Source organism: Melozone crissalis, unplaced genomic scaffold (genome assembly GCF_028551555.1).
Source record: "Melozone crissalis strain CALT ecotype California unplaced genomic scaffold, PUWL_Pcris_2 ptg000006l_1, whole genome shotgun sequence".
In the NCBI taxonomy this organism is placed as follows: Eukaryota; Metazoa; Chordata; class Aves; order Passeriformes; family Passerellidae; genus Melozone; species Melozone crissalis.
Window position 1 is genome coordinate 12,624,882 of NW_026535784.1, and position 19,935 is coordinate 12,644,816.

Consider the following 19,935-nt stretch of genomic DNA (forward strand, 5'->3'; position numbering starts at 1 on the left):
CTTGGTTTTGTGTTTAATGAACTACAGAGGTCAATTACAAAAGTAAATCCTGTCTTAAAACAGATTTTAGATGTAAACCAGGAAAGGTATCTACCTGTACTTTTATTTTAGTACTGCTAGTAACCTCTAGAAAAGGAATTAAAATAATTTATGAAGTTTTTAATCCTTTGTACCATTAAATCAATATTACATGTATCTTGGTTCCAAACTCACAGTGGTCTCCATGGGACATCACATAATATTTGAAATTAAAATCACTGACACTGGAAATGCAGAAAAATTGCTTGCACCAATTATTTCATGTTCTATAGGTTCTGGGGAATATGTGAGAAAGTCACAGACAGCAGTACTTTTTCTTTTTTTCTTAGAATTAGACTGAAAAGCATTTTATTCTGCAGGATACACAGAATATGGCAAACACCAAAGTAAGGTGATGGGTCACTTGGTGATATATAATAGGAAGGAATGCAGAATGCATGCTATGAGAAATATAAGCTTGGGCTAAAATCACTTTAGGCAGTTTAATCTGACTGTGATTTGAACCTGAACACTTTCTGATTAACCTTCTTAATTTTCTTTTCTTTTACAGCTGGGAAAAATATAAGACTTGACATGACTTTTATGTTCTTTTCAGTTTGAAGTGTGGACATTATAAAGCATAAGTCTCTTAATTCTTGTTTGCTTGTTCATTTTATTTCAGCTGTTTTGTACATTTGCTTAGCTGGCCTTTCTTTGTCTGACTTGTAGGTCTTTGAAGAAGAGCACCACATCTTGTACTTGGACCATGGTGGAGTTATTGTGGCTATCAAAGACACCTCTATTCCTCTGAAAATACTCAAGTAATTCTACAGTCAATTAGAGTAGAGCTGTTGTGTACTCAAGACCTCAGGCAAAGTTCAGAGTTTAAGATAAGCATTTCATTGTGATCATGTGTGAAGCACAGGTGGAGTCAACTTAATTTAACATTCATTGAGTCAACAAAAATGCAGTTGGATGTTTACTTTAAGTTTACTCCATGGTGCTGAAGATACCATGGCATCATGCATTAATCATAATAAAATTTTCTTGCATCAGTGTAGGCATTTTTTGCTTAAAAGATTGTTCTGGAACTCTAGAGCAGAAGCTGTGTTCAGCATAATTGTTTATCTGCTGCTGGCTGGCACCAGCAGTGCGTGTCAGTGATGCTCAGCCTGTGCTGTATGTGTGGCTTAGGTGGGCAGTCAGGAGAGTTCATTGGGACTGTTAAGTCTCTGTCCTCTCCAAGGGCCATAGGGAAATTGGAAAATTGCCCTGAGTTTCTCTGGCAAGAGCAATTTAATGTAGAGTGTGGGAGCCAACAGGTGAAGGACTTCTTTGCGCTTATATGCTGTGTAAATTGGTGTGCCAGAATCACAGCTCGTCTGAGATATTCATGCACAAAGTAACTGCAGTGTGCATAGATCTTCTCATAGGTGACAGTGCAGCAAATGGCCTTCTCAGCCTGTATGGCAGGAAAGGTTTGTTGCAAAGCAGTTTGGTATAGAATATCAAGTTTTAGACTGCATGATAGTGCAGCAAAACATGGGAACCTTGTGTAATGGCACACAGAACTATAATCTTCAGCATAAAAATACATCCTTAAAAAAGACATTAAAAGACATAAAAAGACATCTTTACCACTTGTGAATTGGCTCATTTTTGCAGACCTGTGTTATATACATGAATAGGAACTAGGCTCTGTACCTGTACCTAGGCTCTTTTTTATCTGGACTGAAAGCCATCATTAACCTACTGTCCAAAAGACCTGAAGGAAATGTACAGAAAAAAAGAGACTTTGGGATGCACATTAGAAATATGTTTTGCTGATTCATCAGTATCTTTTAAGTGGATGGTAGCAGCCATGAAGGGCCACCCCACCCTCATACTGGTGCCTGGAGTTAGTGCACCTCCCATGTTGTACCAGTTGGCCTCTCATGTTTCACTGGTCTCTGCTTAACAGGCCTTTAGCTCAGAGACTAGTAGAAAGAATGAAATGTGAATAAATTAGCTTTTGAATCTTCAAGGTAGCAAGATAATTTGTTGACAAAGCTGTTTTTAATGGACCTGAGGAATTTTATTTTTGTGGAAAATTTATTACACCTTCTCATAAAAATTTGAATCCCTGGATAAGGTGCTGAGAAGGTCACATTAATATCATGCACTGTCTAGGCACACTCTATTTTGTGAATGAAAATCATAAGCTTTAGTAGTGAGGGAATTTTTAGAGTGCATTCTGCTTTGTATACCAATACCTGTAAATTAAAGCATTTTCTGCTTTTTTCCAGGTTCAGCATAGATGAAGGCCAGACCTGGAGCACACATAATTTTACCAGCACTTCTGTCTTTGTAGATGGACTACTTAGTGAACCTGGAGATGAGACACTGGTCATGACGTAAGGTTTTGGTTTCACCTCTGTTTTCAGGGCTCTCTCTCTGTATGCATTTGCATAGATTTTCAGCTGTGCATGTTTGAGATGATCCTTAAGTCAGTGGCTTTTGCTTCTCACAGTCACACAGACACTTACAGTAATGTCTGAACCTCCCTGGTATGTAACCTGTCTTTGAAATCATCTGACTGCAGTATTTCAGATTTTAAAAATTATGTTCAAATGAAATCTTGCAATGTTACCACTGGGGAGAGTGGAATAATAGGACTGCTTTACAAATCTGAAAGATGCAGGGGAATAAATAACTATTTCCTCTTGGGTTTTTTTTTTGTCTTCTACAGATTTTTAGTCAGATCAAAAATGTTAAATATCCATTGTCTTCACTGTGTAAATAACTATAGTATTGTCTTAGTAAATAGCACTGCAGTACTTGATGTAACCAAGCACTATGCTAGCAAATATTTATTTTTATTCTGTGCAGTGACAGAGGCAGATGCTGTGAATAGAGTTAAAAATAACCAAATTCTGCAACTCAGAATTGTTTATCCTCTTTATCTGTCTTTTTCCAAAGGAGCAGGGACATCTGGATCTGAGCTGCACATTTTGCTCCATCTCTAGGATAAATGCTAGTATTTTAGAAGTGTTTGAGAGTAAAAAACACCTGTCCAGTAGGGGAGAAAGGCACATGCTGCCTGCAGCCAGAGAGGGGAGTGCAAATAGGTTGTTGTGTGTGCTTCTGTTGTAACAGTTTGTGTGATTCTTTATATTTAGCTCAGTGTGTTCATGACAAGCTTTTTCTCCCAGGAGTTACAAATAGAGCTGCCTTTGACATGTACTGGTAGCATTTTCCTCAGGGAAAAATAAATTAATAACCCAGTGTATAAAGGACCCTCAGCAAAGGAGAAATCCTACTGTATGTAATGTACTTCCAAGGGTTGTGCCAAGTTCATAACACTGTGCAGACGTGGGGTTTGGACTGTTGGTTGTTTCTCTCTTTCTTCACTGCCCCATTTATCCTCCATTATGCATCTATAACCTGAAAAGAACAGTATTATGCCATATCTCTCTCTTTTTTCAATACAGGTTTATTTATGATATAATATATGCCACATGGAGACACTTATGCCTCTAAATGAGGGATTTCCATTGATTTCAGTATAAGTAGATGGATCAAAAGCTTATCCCAAACTGTACTTAATAGCAGACAAAATGATGTGTGGTGACTGTATGCTCTGGGCTTGGGGTTCTTTCCTTATTAAGTATCATTAAAAACAGTGATTCTGTGAAGATGTGCTTAAATACCTGGCTGAATGGGCTAAAGAGCTCTTGTAAAACATAATGCCTGTATAAAATCATCTATCTGAAGTACATGGAGCTGCAGCTAGATTTGGTGCATGAGCCCAATCTGACAACAAAAGCATCGTGTGACTGTATATATCCAAAGGCACAGCAAGAGTCTGACTCTACTGTGTCATGCCAGGCTTGTGGGATCTTACTTTTTAGCTAAGTTTACTGAGCATGGACAGCATCAAACATTTAATAGCACAAACTGGCCCTGAAGATTCATGCAAATTTCCTACCAGATTCTAAAGACAATGAGAGGAATAAACCTGCAGTATATGTTCCATTGTTGCCAATGTACCAACTTCCTGGTCTCTCCCACTGCTTTTGACTGTTTTCCCTTCAGGGTGATGTTGTCAGCCCAGTGGTGCTCTGTCTGACTTTATGTCAAGACCTTTTGTCGTTCTGTCTGGCTTAGTCCATTTTTCCTGAAAACCTATTCTTGTACTAAATTACTGTGCTTGACTTAATCTACAGTGATTTGTTGTTTTTGAGAAATACACATTCCCTGGAAAAAAAACAGAAATCAACTATTCTATATTTTCATTTGGTTAGAAAGAATTTTCTTCCTAGTAGAACATGGTAAGATGACCTTGTAAATGGTAATGGAAATAAATTAGTTGAGGAATCCCCAAATCCACTGCCAAGGACCTAGTCTGATATGTTTTCCTAGTACGGGAATTTGATTTTCTTCCTTTGGTATGGAATGTGCTTGAATAAAGACTTTGAATAAAGAATATGATGTCAAAATCTTCATAAATTAGTAGAGATAGCATAATTCTGAAGTGGGAAGGTAATAACTGAAAAAATGCGCAGCAAAATTAAGGAATAGATAGTATTTCATTTAAAGCTTCTAGAACAGATTCACAAAAGAGTCAAAAGAATATTTTACATGTCTTGAAATTGGCTGTTCAGGTAAAATCCTGGTTCCACTGAAGTCAGTGTGTGTGTAAGAGACTTCTCATTCTCCAGCATGGTGTCTGGGATATTGACTGGTCTTGTAAGTGGCTGGCACCTGAATTCCAGTTCTGTCCTCATTTATCCAAAATCACAGAATCATAAAATCGCAGAAGGGTTTGTGTTGGAAAGGACTTTCGAGGCATTTAGTTCTACCCCTCCTCTCATAGGCAGGGACACCTATATATAATAACTTGCTCAAAGCCCCATCCAGCCTGGCCTTGAACACTTCCAGGGATGGAGTATCCACAGCTTCTCTGGACATGGTCCAACACCTCCACCTTCTTCTTGTGCTGGGGACCCCAGAGCTGGATGCAGCACTATGGATGGGGTCTCATGAGAGTGGGCAGAGTGGCAGAATCCTCTCTCTTGCCTTGTGGCCTGCAGTGCTTTGGATGCATTCCAGGATAAATTTGGCTTTCTGTGCTGTGAGCACACACTGCTGGCTCATGTTGAACTTCCTGTCAACCAACATCCCCCACTCCTTCTCATCAGGGCAGTTTTTAATTCATTCCTCCACCCAGCCTGTATTTGTGCTTGGCATTGACCCAAACCAGGTCCAGGACCTTGAATTTGGCCATGTTGAACTTTATGAGGTTCACACAGGCCCACATCCCAAGCCTTCAAGGTCCCTCTGGATGGCATCCCTTCCCTCCAGTGTGTTGACTGCACCACACAGTTGGATGTCAGTGTGCAGATTTTCTACAGGAGGACTTGATCCCACTGTCCATGTTCCAGCAAAGGTGTTAAACAGCACTAGTCCCAATACTGACCCCTAAGGAATGTCACTCATTACTGTTTTCCATGCCAAAGTGAAGTGGTCTAGTAGACTTTACTGAAGAAACAGGAAAATGTGAACCTGGTTGCCTCAAGTCTACATTTCAGAAAGTTTTGTGTTTTCTCCAAAACAGAGAGGAAAGCCAAATGTTGACTTGTCAAAAGTTTTCATAAAACTCCGTTGTCATCTGTCAGTCAACATTAATCTAAATCATTCATCGAAATCCCCTGCAGTATTCAAGATATGTGCATACAAATGCTAAGGAAAATATATTTTATTCCATTGTGCTCTGCAAAAGACTTAGTTAAGATTTTTAGGAGTTTTAGTGGTAAAGTATTCAAAAACTTTAGGAGACTCATTCTGTTTTCAATCTGTCTAGATTTCCATTTCTAAAGAGACCTAGTTAGGAGTTTAGAAAAGATAAGCAATTAAGTATTCATAAATTTTAGGGAACTTGATCTGTGTAAAAATCAACCTCTAAGTGAGGAGCTCAAATCCAGTATTTATTACTAAATGAATAAGTAACGTTTGCTAAGACATTTTCTCAACTATTTTCATCAAAATAGTGCATGGACTAGTAGGTTTTATTTTGTTCTAAATTTGTAACAATGAAAGTTACTGCAACCCCATCGAACAATACTGCACAATACTTTATAGTTGGGAAAAATTACTTGCTAATACTGGATTGAGAAATGGCCTAACTCAGTGCAAAAGAAAGAAGTTTTGTGTGTCTGAAATATTGATGTTCCTCTCCAGAGGAAATAGTTAATGTAATGAAAGTTTCAAACCTGTTTGAAATACTTCTAAATCACATCTCAGCTTCTGGGAGTGTTTCCCAAACCAAGTTATTTAGATTGCAGTGTAAACCCAGTAGGCACAATAACATATGGTACCACAGACCACAGCCCCTTTTAAAAGGCCAATAAGAGGTTACATAAAAGAACTGTTTTTCTTTATGTCAGGTAGAATCAAAATCTTCCTTGTGGGTAATTGTATTTTTTCCAGAGGGCTATTTTTTTGTATTGTCTCACAGAATAACAACTTTGGATGCTGCTGGGAACTTTATGGCATCTCTGAACTCCTGCATACATATTTTGCTGTCTGGAATGCCCATTGTGTTCCTTTGGGTTCCTGGGTGATCATGGAAACAGGAAGATAGTCTAATTTTAACTTACTCAAAACCAGGTTAATGTTAATAGGTGTTAGATATTAGGTAGAGCTGTCTGGATTTTTGTAACTGTTGATTCTGCTAGGAATGTCAACCTCACCTTTAACAATGTCAATAGCAGTCAGCATTACATGTACTTTTTTGGACCTTATTGTCACAACTGGCAGGACACTCCTTTTCCTGTCCTCTGAGTATCTTACTAGGTGAAGGTACTTCTCTGTGTTTTGAATTCTTCTCTACTGACTTCCTCATACTGCAACACTTATAAGAAGTAGATAAAAGGTAGAGAAAGCCTCATTACGATGGAGAATAGCTGATTTCGGAAGGCAAATTCTGGGTTTTCTTTTCAGCTAGTTAATGTCTTGAATGAGAATCATTGCTCAGTTATGAAATGGTTGTTCTGCTCTTTGCTTAAGAAGGAACGTATCTGAGAGTAGTTAGAGGAAATGTGGTGAAAGAAGCATTGAAAAGCAAACTGCTTCTTCTATTCCATCCAATCTAGATATCAGCTAATGCAGATGTACAGATCTCTGTTCAGCAGCTAGCCTAATGCTTTTGCTGTCCCCTCTGTGGACACAGATGTTAGCCGAGCAAGTCAAAGCATTGCAGTGTCACCACCAAGTTGTGACTTTGGAGTCAAGACCTGGTACTGCCCCAGTCTCTCACTCTCTCTCAAAAGAAGTTTAGTGGGTAAAGTTTGTTCTTTAAATTTCTTTCCCTACAGTTTCATATTGTAGACAGAAGCACAGGAACAGGATGCTTTCAGTGTCACTTTAAAACCCATATTTAGTACATTTTTAGGACAGATCTGTTAATATATTTGAATAAGAGAAACTGAAAAGTTAGGAATTCATGTTCTGTAAGAATCTGTTATTACCTTGTCCCTATTTACTGGAGGAGAGGACAGAAAAAGGTGATGTGAATTTTTCATTCAGATTAGGCTTTGTGTAATTTTAAGCCCTTTTCACAGAGAGAGTGCCTGAAGTTTTGATCCTCTAAGTATGCTTCCCGTTTGGTTTCTATTTCAAATAAATAACCATTGCAAACTTAGACAGCAACTAATTTTTTTAAATACTTTATTTGCTTTTGGTTGGGGCCTCAAACTATATTTTGCTCTCAAAATGAAGAAACCACAATTTAGATGACTGTAGTATATTAACTCCAGCTCTGCTAGGTGAAGTCTGAATAAAGAATTTCTAATTGTGAGAGACTTTTTACATATATGAGTAGGAAGAGTATTAGCTAAAGAATCCTAAAATTTTGCAAGTCTCCCAGATTAATTTGATCTCTAAGTAAGATGAAAACAGAGAGTTGAATTATGTAAAATCTATCCTCTACAGTGTCATATGTTTCTCTTTAAACAATTTTGTTCACTGTCCACCTTGTATTTACTTCTGCATAAGACATTAAGCTAGGCACTAAATCTGCAATGTTTTCCAAACAGCATACGTGCTAAAAGGTTGTTCTTGGACAGGAATTTATCAAATAGATGGGAAAAAATTTTGGATGTAATTCACAAATATCATGGAGCCACTGAAATCCTGGCTGAAGTGGAAACACCCTGATTCTGCTTTTCCCCAGCACTTCTCAGAACCTAAGCATTCATTTCCATTCTTTTTTCCCCAAAAGAGCTAAAACCAAGATGTTTTGGCATTAAAGAATGAATGGCAATTATTAGCTTATGGGAACAGGAAACAGTGAAAAACATATTTTGGTTCAATTTCAACTAAATTGTTTCCTCCCTTCATTTTTCACTTTGGCAGCCAAAAAAAAAAAAACAACCCCAACCAAAACTCAAAAAAAACCAGCCCAACCCAGAAACCCTACTCTTCTCTTTAGTGTATTAAGTATATGCATGTGTTTGTAGTTTAAGGCATTTAAATCATAGATGTCTCAGCATATTTGCACATGATCTCCTGTATACACAAGCACTTTTTATGTGCAGTTGCTTTATGTAGGCAGGTGTCTACTTTTGCACATGGAAGCATTCATCATTTCTGTAGTTGCAATTTAGGAAGGCCACTGAAATGTGACCTCTGTTATGTTCTTCTGGAGAATTAGAAAAATATGCTGAATTATAATCTTGATGTGTAACGGAACAGCAGCTTGAATCTCACGTTTCTTGCATCCATTTTACCAGAAGGAACCCTCTGACTTGTTTAGGTTTTTTGTTGATTTTACTATGGTGTAATGGAAGCAAAGACAACTGTTGGAAGGAAAGCTCATCTAATAAAGATTCACTTGTCATTTTCTCCTTTGAAATTAATAGTCTTTAAATGTAACTGTAGGACATATTCATGGCTATCTCTGCCAACCCAAATCCCCTTGGAAACTCTTTCGGTAATAATATTATTCCTGTGAGTTAAGAAGAGCACTACCTGTTGTCAGTGGCTATACTGAAGAACATCCTTCCCTGCCACCATCTCATCACTATACTCCTCAGCTAGGTAATTTCTAGGCAGATTTTGGCATGTCTTGCTGTATGTTCAAAGACACTGTAATAATATGAACCACAACAGGCAGAACAAAAAGAAGATTGTCACATTTATTTGCTTTTTCAAGGATATTTTCATCATTCATAGTAAAGGTCTATGTGAAGCAAAGGACTCAGCTCTTTGAAGTCACCATAAATTGACAAGCCTTCTAACTAATTCTTTTATGTAGAAGATAACTGAGAAAGATGCTGTTTTTTTAATGTAAATGGTCTTTGATATCTAGTGAACTGTAAGGTAGATTGAATATTTAATCTGAAATTGCAATTTTCTTATAAAAATTAGCAGAGAGGTCTGAGAGTTAAAAAATATTCAAAACATGAGAGTTAAAAAATATACAAAACCATTCTATTTCCTTCTCATATGAGAGGAATACTGCTGGAAAGGAGACGTCCTATTTGGCACAAGATATGAATATAATTTTTTGACATTCTGTGACTGACATTTTGACAATTCTGTGACTGCTTCAATTTAAAAGGAGATAGAAAGAATTTTTAAAACAATTAACTAGCATATCTCACAGTGTGATTTCCTTTCCCACCATGATGATATACTGACTGTTAGCTGCTGAGGTTTAGCTCTGTAAAGAATTTTGGGTACATGCTTGGACAGCTTTGTTTAGGTGCTCTCCAGAGTAATTTAGACATATTATCCAAGAGAGAGCCCTTGAGATTGCCCATCTCACCTGTATGTGGGGCCCTCAACTAACCCTGATTCAAATCCTAGGCTTTACTATCTGTAGCTCTATACTTTTGAAGTCTCTTTCAAAAAAACTGGAGGCCACCCCCAAGTGGCAAACGAAGTTAGCAGAGTATGCCAACAGGGCAGCTCATCACCGTGCAGACACTGTGCAGTGTCCTGTTCCGAACATCACAGCTGATGGCAAACTCATACAGAGGAGAGCAAAAGCCAGTGCAGCACTTGGAGATTAAGGCAGTGAGTCTAGCATGAAAGAGGCTTCTGATTTCAAACACGGGGACTGTGCATCACACAATTGTTATCTGTAGTCCTCAGCACAACTGCAATAGTTGCACAGTTTTAGTCGCTACGTTAAACATCTGAATAAATTCCCCACGTGACCTTTGTGACCTTGGTGGGAAAATCCTGCAGGATCACTCCCACCACGCTGAGGTCTTTGAGTGTTCTCAGGTATTCATGAGTAAAGAAAAACACAGGGACAGGAGATGACCCAGCTACTACTGCTCACCTGAGCAAGGAATCTCTATTGAATAGGTCTTGTCTATTGAACAGAATTTACTGGAAAAGATTATCATTGCATATAATTTCTGTTAAATTAACTCTGCCTGATTATGAGCTTTATCAGGAACAGAAATAACTAGCAATCCTCCAGCAAATAGTTTAAATGAGTTAGCTTAAAAACTGCATTAAACTGTCTTATCTATCAAATGATGCAATCAAATTAAAAAATTATGTGCTCATAAATGAACTAGGAACAAATGTACAAAGTTGTTATGGCAACTGAAACACTGAAGTTAAAATTATGGATCCTAAGTCCTTGCAAATAAAAGTAAATTAATTTCCAAGGTAATTGGAATTTCTTCCAAAAATTATTTATCACAGCATCATCTTTTATGGTTTCAACAGAATTGATTTGATGGCTTTCTAATGAAATATAGTTAATCAAGAGGAAGGTTTTAGTAGCTTATGAATCGCTATCATCTTGATATATAACTTCTAGTCATCAGTTACACTTGCTGTACCATTTCAGGTTTTTTTATTCATATTATTTTATTCATCATATATATTATATATTTTGCACGAGCAATTATATTGTGATTGCTGTTATGTATTGCTTTATTGTAGCTCATATTTTTGTCTAATCCATTGAATCCTACTTAATACCTGCCTTAGTTACTTTGAAAAATACTTCTTTTTTATTCTAGTTATCTTTAGCAGCACATTTAAATGTGCTCGTGTAAGGTGTCTGCAACACATGCTACTGCAGCAACAGCATTAATAATCATTAAGACTTTTTTTTTCAAACAGTTTGCTGAAATTGATGTGTGTAAAATGCTTCATTCCTTGAAAAAATTTCTCTAGGAGTTACAAAGCTGTGTGTCTGCATTTTTAATGGAGTTTGTGACTGTATTGGGACACTTTCTTAAATCTTTAGGATTTTATTTAAGCCAGGGAATGTTGGGAGCACTGGTGTCGGTACTATGCTCTGTGAGAACGTCGCCTTCAGTCACAGCCTTTTGCTGGACTCCCTCCAGTCATTCCATCTCTCTCTTGTACTGGGGAGCCCAGAACTGGACCCAGCACTTCACATGTAAACTCACCAGTACTGAGGAGAAGGAATTAGAGAATAATGTGGCAGTATCTTTTAAATTGATCCTTGTCCTTGGTCTTCTTGCCCTTCCTCTAGGTCTCTTTGAACACAGCTCTTTACTCTATAACAAAACTCTGCAAACATTTTGTTGTACAGCTTTATCTATTCCAGTGAAAAACCCAATTCTTTCAATCATTCTTCATTGGTTACATTTTGTAAGCAGCTTATGAGTCATTTTGCCCCTCTTCAAATTCATTTTTAGTGGGTCTGTAAATATGCATATAAAATCCAAAATTAGACATAATATTATTCCAGAGGCTTTACCAGTGCCAAGTTTATCAAAATAATTACCTCCATGTCTTCTGTTTTTGAGTTCTGAATACAAGCTAGAATTAGTCTTCCTTATTTTGCAACAACACTTCATTCTTGTTTTAATTCCATAGAATAACCCAAGTCTTTTATTTGATATTTGAAAGTTATTTTCCATTTTGTTTCCACCTTTGATATGGGTTTGGGTTTCTTTTTTCCCAAGGAGTACTTTTTGCTTGGTTTTGGAGTATGTCATCATATTGATTTCTGAACATTGCTTCCATCATGTCCACTCCCTTCTTTGTGTGTTACCGGCAAAATTTTTTGCCTTTCTTATTTGATCACAATTTTTAATGAAAATATTGACTGTGGACCCATCATATCTTTGTGATACATATCTCAAAATATTCTTTATTTGATAACTACCTTTTGAAAATGAATTCTTCTAATTCAATATGTATTTCCATTCCTCTTCACAGTGATTTTATCTGCACTGTTTTCTTTTTTACATTGAGACAATGTCAGGTAGAAATGTGAAACAGTTTTAACAAAGGTCAAAATATGCTACATTTTTTTTCTTTCCTTTATCCACTAAGCCAGTTACCCTGTAAAAGGAGAAAATTACATTAGTTTGACATGATTTGGTTTTGATAAATCCGTGGTAGCTGTTTGTTATCATTTTAATTATCTCCAAGGTGCTTAGAAGTGGATAGCTCAATAATTTTTTGGTATCTCTGTGGATATCAAAATTAATCTCTAACTCTCTGAGCTCTGTTTTGCTCTTTTATATCTCTGGTTCTGTGTACACACATAACTGTGTATGTCTGGTTGTGTGTGCATATTTGTATATATAAGCAACATCTTTCCCTTGCCATAGTTATTTGGAATCATCCTCTTGAGATTTCAAAGATGATTAATAATAGTTCAGAGATTATGTTTCAGGAGAATGTCATTATTCTGTTCTGCCTTGAACTCAAAACACCATCTCCTTTCTTCCCCTTTCCTTGACTAATCTGCCTGAGATAGCTAACACGAATGGAGGAAATTTCATTTGTTCTGTAGAAAATACTTTTCTTGAGGCAGGAGTGAAGCTTTAACAGGTCTTGGCTACTTGCACTTGCATGTATATTTTTATGAATGATTTAATAAAAGAAATGTAGTAAATTTGTGAAGTTTTGTGATGCCTGGAGCAGCAATCACTGAGGTTGGTAGTTGCATAAGCACATAGTGAAGTCTGCCTTCTGTTAGTACCTTGTATGGAGAAACAAAGATTTTAGAAAAAAGGTACAGGACATTTTGCATACAAAAGACACTTCATGTCTGTCAGCAAACCCAGTCATATTGAAACAGGCATTGTGGAAAAAGCAAGAGACCACCTAAGTAGACACTTTATTGAGTATGTAACTACCAGTGAATAAGATTATATGGTGACAGCAGCTCTTAGGATCCAGCTGAACCAGAAAAAAGAAGCAAACCCTTAGGCTCAATGAGAGAAATGGGACCACACACCTATGTGCACATACAGCCCGTGAACTGAGCCACATTTCTTAGTTTGTGTGCATTGCATCTACTTCTGAGCCATAAGTATGTTTAGAAGGAAAGGAATTAGATGATCCAAGTCCTTTAATCTCAGAGCCTTAAAAGAAAAGAGTAAGAAATACAAACTAAATGCATATGTTTGTGTTTAATTAACTGCACGGCTTGTGGTGTGGTTTCCTGTGAGCATGGGTTGTCCAGTCATTATAATGGGAGCAGTGTGAGCAATAACCCATTGATATCTACAGCTCTCTGCTATGGAAGAGAAGCAAAGATATCAGAAAGGAAAGGGGGAAATCACTGCACATCTTTAGCCTCTGTGAACTGTTTTTCAGCCTTTTTGGTAGATTTCAGGACAAGAGAAATTACTGGGCACTGCAGAATGATTTTAGTAAAACTCTACTGTTCCTGCTGTGCCTGGATTTGGACAAAACTGAGGGCAAAGCAAAAGGAATTAATTACTTTGGACAATGATACTAAAGCTTGGAATATGAACTCTGTGCAGTATGAACAGCACAGAAATTGTTGGCTTCAGAATTAACCTTAAATTCTTTGGCAAGTAAGTCACATAAGCCTGATACAAACCACAAATACATTTTACTTTTGCCCAAAAAAAATCTTTATCCTTTCTAATTTGTTGTTGGATGTCATATGTTCCCATTTTGTTTTGGAAATAAAGATCCTGATTAAAAAATGTTGTCTGCTTTGAAAGTGCAGCTTGTTTTTTAAAGCAATGAGATTTCCTTTTTTTTTTTATTCCCCCCCACACAAAAATTATACCACTTGTGGCTGGTTTATGTTATACATTGAGCTATCTAAAATGAAGAAGAGACTCTGAATTCTCCAGCACACTGTGAAGATGTAGTGTATTCCTTAGAAATTAATCAAATATCATGATAATGCTGTGAGTTTAACACTAGCACATTGCCATCTGAAGACTGTAGAAATTAACACAAAATCCCACAAGAAAAACAACTGAAGAAATTGCAAATCGTAAGGAATGAGCAACAGAGCTGGGAACTGACTCTGGTGATCTGGGATTCTGCTCCCTGATCTGAGCTTCCTGTTAAAATCTGAGAGATCTGTCTGTTTCACATAGCAAGATAATAGACAAAAATTTTTATTCCAAATTAGAAAATATTATTCCCTATTTAATTTCTGGACAGTTTGCTAGGGAAAAAAACCTTTAACATATGAGTTATATCTCTTCATTGTAAAGTTTCATACAATTGACAAATTTTTCCTAACTAGACTCATTGCACATAGAAGAGGAATAAAAGTGGAAGAAAAATTAACCTGGGACCTTTTAGCAGAGAACTACGACTGTGGATAGGAAAAGATAAGACTGAAATTTTGAATCTCAGCTGTATGGTATTTCTTTGCAGTAAGAGTTTCCGTTTGGTCTTTTGTTCAGAGTCTTTGGACATATCAGCTACCGTTCAGACTGGGAACTGGTGAAGGTGGACTTCAGACCATCCTTCCCCAGGGAGTGCACTGATGAAGACTATGAGTCTTGGGAGCTCACAAATCTGCAGGTATTCATGGTTTTATGTTAATCGACAACATTTTTCCATAGCTTTCAGATTCATATGGAGTTGTGTGCTAAGAAAATGTTTCCAAATTGAACTCGGATGCTACACCCACAGCTGAGTCTCCTTATGCTGATTTCGCTGGAGTTTAACGTCAGAGAGGATTTTGTGTTCCCTTTGGTTCTGTGATCTGTGTCCCAAAAAGGCAGAAGTATAGCTGGGGGGCTGCCATAATAATAGGTGGTCCTGCTGGGTTGGGAAGCATGTCCCATAAAGTGAAGTGTGTAATATTGATTGAAACAATTTCAACATGCAGTCATGTTCTGCCAACTTCCTGACCACATACCATACTCATATATAAATTGCCATAAATGAAGTCCATTCCAGAAGTAATTTAGGATCTCAGTGGACCAATTGTGTAATGGAGTCCAGTTGTTTTGGGCAATACCCTTTCTGCATAGTGCATTAAGGCTGTGCTAATCATGATGCTCTGGCCAAATCCACTTTTCAGAAGCTAAATTCTCTGTACAAAGTACTGATTAAAGAGACCAATATGTGGTGGGATTTTTTATTAAATGGAACACATCATATTTATTCATAATCATTCTGATTTTTATGTTTTACTTCTTCCACCAGGGTTGGTTTATTTTTTGCATACTACTCAGTTTTCCTCCAGCTCTCTTTTTCTAATTCTCATGCCTAATTCTACACCTCCTGTTTGGGACTGCTGTGTGTCTACAAAGAATGTTACACAGATCTGAACCTAAAGAGTAACAGTATCTTGGGGTATCTTGGCATTGAATTATCTTTCAGAAATTAGAAACTACTAAAATGACTTTGACTGAGTACTTGCAGCTGCCCATTTACCAGTGGAGAGTGTATGGAGAGAGTTCATTCTGTGTCCTCATGGTTGGTGCTTCAAATTGATGGCCAACATGAGATATGATGATTTAGAGAAATTCAGCAATCTTCAGCCAGATGAAATTTTTAAATGGCCATTCTGAGCTTTGCACACAGGTTGGGCACTCATGAAACATAAATTGCACTTGCATTTTCATGTGCATCTTCAGATTTGTGTCCTGGAAATATAACCTCTGTTACAACTCTGTAATGACATGTTGGTGGACAGCAGTGGGTATGAGGGCTTTCTATACCTGTAGATCTGATATCAGAGGGTTGATAAGGTTTATAGTCTTGGCAGCAAGAGCAGCCTTTCTCAGGACAGCACAAGGTTTGTTTGTGGAGGTTCTGTTACAATAAGTCCAGTGCTTTGATGTTCAGGGTGATCGTTGCATCATGGGCCAGCAGAGAAGCTTTCGGAAGAGGAAGATTTCATCTTGGTGCATTAAAGGGAAAAGTTTCACATCAGCTCTCACATCCAAAGTCTGTGAATGTGTGAACACTGATTTCTTATGGTGAGTCTGTCTTTGAGTCTTTTGACTGATTTCTAATAAATATTTACATAGAGTTTGAGATAGGTTTATTTTCCTCCTTTTGCTCCTGTTCCCATAGCCATGTATAAGCAAATGAAAAACCTGTTATTGAATAACAGCTTTCTCTTACATTTGCATTTGTTTAAAAATTTTGCTATGTTTAAGTATTTGTTTCACCTGACTGAACAGATACTGATGTTTTTCTCTATTGATCAAGACTTGAAAAATGACCATTGAATTAATTTTAAAGGAAAAAAAAAAAACAAAAACAAACGAAATGGTTGGTCTGAGTGTCAAAGGAAACCTTAAAAAAGTCTTTTTTTACCAAGGGAGGTAATTTTGCAGAACTGACAAAGTAATTGCTATCAGTTTTTCCCCCAAGTGTACACAACTCCCACTGAAATTAGAACAGAATTGTCTTCATCAACTTGTATGTTCATCTAGTAGAATAACACTGAAAAAAATATATTGACTTTGAAAAATGTAGTTTCATTCACCCCAAACTGGATTGCAGAGTGAAGTGGGGGTAGTAACATGTTTGGTGTTGATGTTTTTCAGTGATTACGGGTTTGAGCGCTCTGCACCTCTGAAGCTGGAGTCCAGCAAATGCTTTGCTGACTTTTGGTTTAACCCAGAAGCACCTCCTGAAGACTGTGTGTTGGGGCAGGCATACACCAGCAGCACTGGGTAAGCTGAATTTGCATTTCATGGGCTTGATGAGGCTTCCAGAGAGGGGTAGAATATTTCAAGCAGCAGCCTCAAATGTAGTTTGAAAGAAATTCACATTTAAATACTTAAATGGAGTCTATGAGGGAGCTGGAGAGGGCCTTTACACAAGGACACGTAGTGATAGGACGAGGGGGAACGGCCTTAAACTGTAGGAGTGAAGGTTTGGATTAGATAATAGAAAAATTTCTTTGCTGTGAGAGTGGTGAGACACTGGCACAGGATGCCCACAGAAACTAGGGATTCCTCATCGCTGGAAGTGTTGAAGACCAGGTTGGATGGGGCTTTGAGCAACCTGATCTAGTGGAAGTTGTCCCTATCCATGACAGGGGGATTCATGGAGATAATCTGTAAGGTCTCTTCCAACCTGAACCAATCTATGATTCTATGAAATGTAAATTAGGCAAACTGTAAAAACAGGGAAATGGAAAAGTTCTGATTCTGACACAGAGCATGAACAGAAACTTCCTACAGACTAATGAAAGGGAAATATTGCTTTGTGTGTTCACAGCAGTTTAAAAACTAATCCATTTGAGAAGAGAGTGAGCTGTATTTTCAAAAGTCTAATTTTTTGGTAATATTTTGTATCTATTCCTATCACTTCTGATAGGAATGTTCATGAGGCTTTTAGCTCATTTCTTGGGTTCAGAGTAATTTTCAGTTTGGATCCATCTGAGGAACAGACAGCATCTCACAGAATTTCCAGGTTTCTCACTTCCATAAGGGTAAGGAGTTCTGTGGAGAAAAGATTCTTTTCCTGACCATATGGGACACTCAGAATCAATGAAAAGCTTTAGTAACTATAAACAATACTGCACAAAATATACACTACAATGTAGTCTGACGTCTGTGCTGAGAATAACTTGCAGCTGGCATCTCTTCTGGCTTATCATAACGCCATCACAGTCAGTTGTGGAGATGAGAACCAAATGCTGAAATGTCCAATCTGGCAATAGAATCACAGTCTCTGTGTATATTTACCTTACAGAGGAAAATGTTGCCTTTTGGGTTGTGGATGACAGCTGGGATATACAGAGTGGGAATTCAAAAGAATGAAATGTAACTCTGATTGTAAAGGATGTTTAAAAATGACATACCTGTGTGAAAGTGATCTGTAAATAATTACTGTACACATCCGACCATTTCATTATTAGCACTTTAAAAGTGTGAGTCCTTTCACTCTTTTATACAGTTGAATTAAACAAATGCTTTAAGTGTTTTAAGAAATGAAGAGATTTGGAAGCAGCAGTTAAGCAATTAGTTCTGGGTTAATGTAGAAGCTGTTTGGTCTAATTTCTTCCCAATCTGTGGGATTTGAACCAAGACCTGTAGAGCATTGAAGACTTGGATGCTAGAAAAGGGGATGACAGAGAGAACAGCAGACTGTCTAGGTGCCCGAGACAGGCATGTTTCTAAGTTGGAAAACACAGACTCTTCTAATGCATGCAAGTGAAATTCTCACCCATGCTCCACGCCCTTTCTTCAGCAGGTTTCCCCAGTAAAGGCAATGAAAGTACCCCCAATGAGAGTACTTGTGTTGTTAGTTGGCTTGGATCATTTGCAATCTTCTCTGTTTGTGAACCCAAGGAAAAGGCAGTAGCCTCAATCACACATGCATTTGGTGTCTTTGCTGGCATTCTTTTGTTTACCTCCAATTCACTGTGCCCACTGTTTACTGTTTTTGCAGGTACAGGAAAGTTGTTTCTAATGTGTGTGAAGGTGGAGTAGACCTGCAGCAGAACTTAGCACACCATATGTGTCCATTGATTGCTCCCAAGGGACTTCAGATCAGCATCAGAGAAGAAAGTCTGGCTGTAAGGCCTGGGGAAGACATCACCTTCATTGTCCAACAAGAGCAGGTAGTAATAAACATTGGCTACATGGAAGTTGAATTGCTGATTTTAGGGTTAGTTTCATTCCTACCTGTTTTGCTGCTGAATGAAGATTAATTTGTGCTTGAGGCAAAGATTAATAGCTTTCTAAATATTGAAACGTGATTTCAAGTGAATAAGATAAGCCAGTAAACTCAGTGAACCTCCAAATTCCACCCGCAGAGTAGGATTTGTCCTCAGCAGAAAAAGCAGTGGTTTCTTGGAAAGTCAGAGTAACTGGATTACCAAAGTCATCTTGAACTGAAAATTTCAAGTGCTGTATCAGAGAAGAACAAAAATGGAGAGAACATTTAATACTTGGGTTTAGATATTTTTGAGAATCAGCCTTTCAGAAAGGAATGAGGCAAAGCCTTACAGAAATCAGCAAATAGCTCAGCATAAGAATATTTTTATATATTAGTTGTGTTGCCAAAGATACAGGGTTTTGTTTTATTTCTGTTTATTGAGAGACAATTCCCTAAGGCCCTGACCAACAGCAGCGAGTAACTCTTGGACGAATTGTTTGCCATGAGTTTGTTTTCTCTTGCTTGTTTTTTAGCATTAAGCTATAACTGCTCTGCTCAGGTTACCAGAGTATTGTAATCCTGGCTAACCCCACTGGTTTGCAAGAATTTGAAGAAAGTTCACACATTTTGGCAAACCTGTGCTGTAGAAATCAGGCACTTGGGATTTATTTCTGTAATAGAATCAAGAAGGTTACGTGCAGAACACTGGGCTGCTTAATGCCTCACAGGCTCTGTCCCAGTGCGTGCAGTGCCCCAACAGTTTGTGTGGCAAGTCCTGCTGCCTTCTCTTTTTAAAGTTTGTTTGGAAATGTTTATTGTAAGCCTAGAGCATTTGGTTACAATTTGGACTCTTAATGATTTTGATTGGCAGTTTGACTTTCCTCCTACTGAAGCTTTAATGAATCTCTGTGGCAATATGAAAAACATTTAAAATTATTCAAAAATCTCCAGAAATAAGGGATCTTGAAGACAATCCCTTGCTGTGTCTTTTGGTGAAGTCTTTGCTCCATACATCAAAGAGGAAGACAGACTTAGAAGAAATATAGCAGTTTGGTGCCCTCTATGGCTAAGAAT

At 37.6% G+C, this 19,935-nt stretch overlaps 1 protein-coding gene across 4 annotated transcripts in view; it reads left to right on the plus strand.

Annotated features, from left to right (window-relative positions):
- SORCS2 (sortilin related VPS10 domain containing receptor 2) overlaps positions 1-19,935 on the plus strand; it is a 519,673-nt gene that overhangs the window by 471,830 nt on the left and 27,908 nt on the right. For all 4 annotated transcript variants that reach the window (XM_054290103.1, XM_054290102.1, XM_054290105.1 and 1 more), the window contains exons 13-18: positions 748-839; positions 2,304-2,411; positions 14,691-14,811; positions 16,087-16,220; positions 16,797-16,925; positions 18,652-18,823. In XM_054290103.1, coding sequence (XP_054146078.1) covers positions 748-839; positions 2,304-2,411; positions 14,691-14,811; positions 16,087-16,220; positions 16,797-16,925; positions 18,652-18,823 — 756 coding nt within the window. The remainder of the gene's footprint in view (positions 1-747; positions 840-2,303; positions 2,412-14,690; positions 14,812-16,086; positions 16,221-16,796; positions 16,926-18,651; positions 18,824-19,935) is intronic.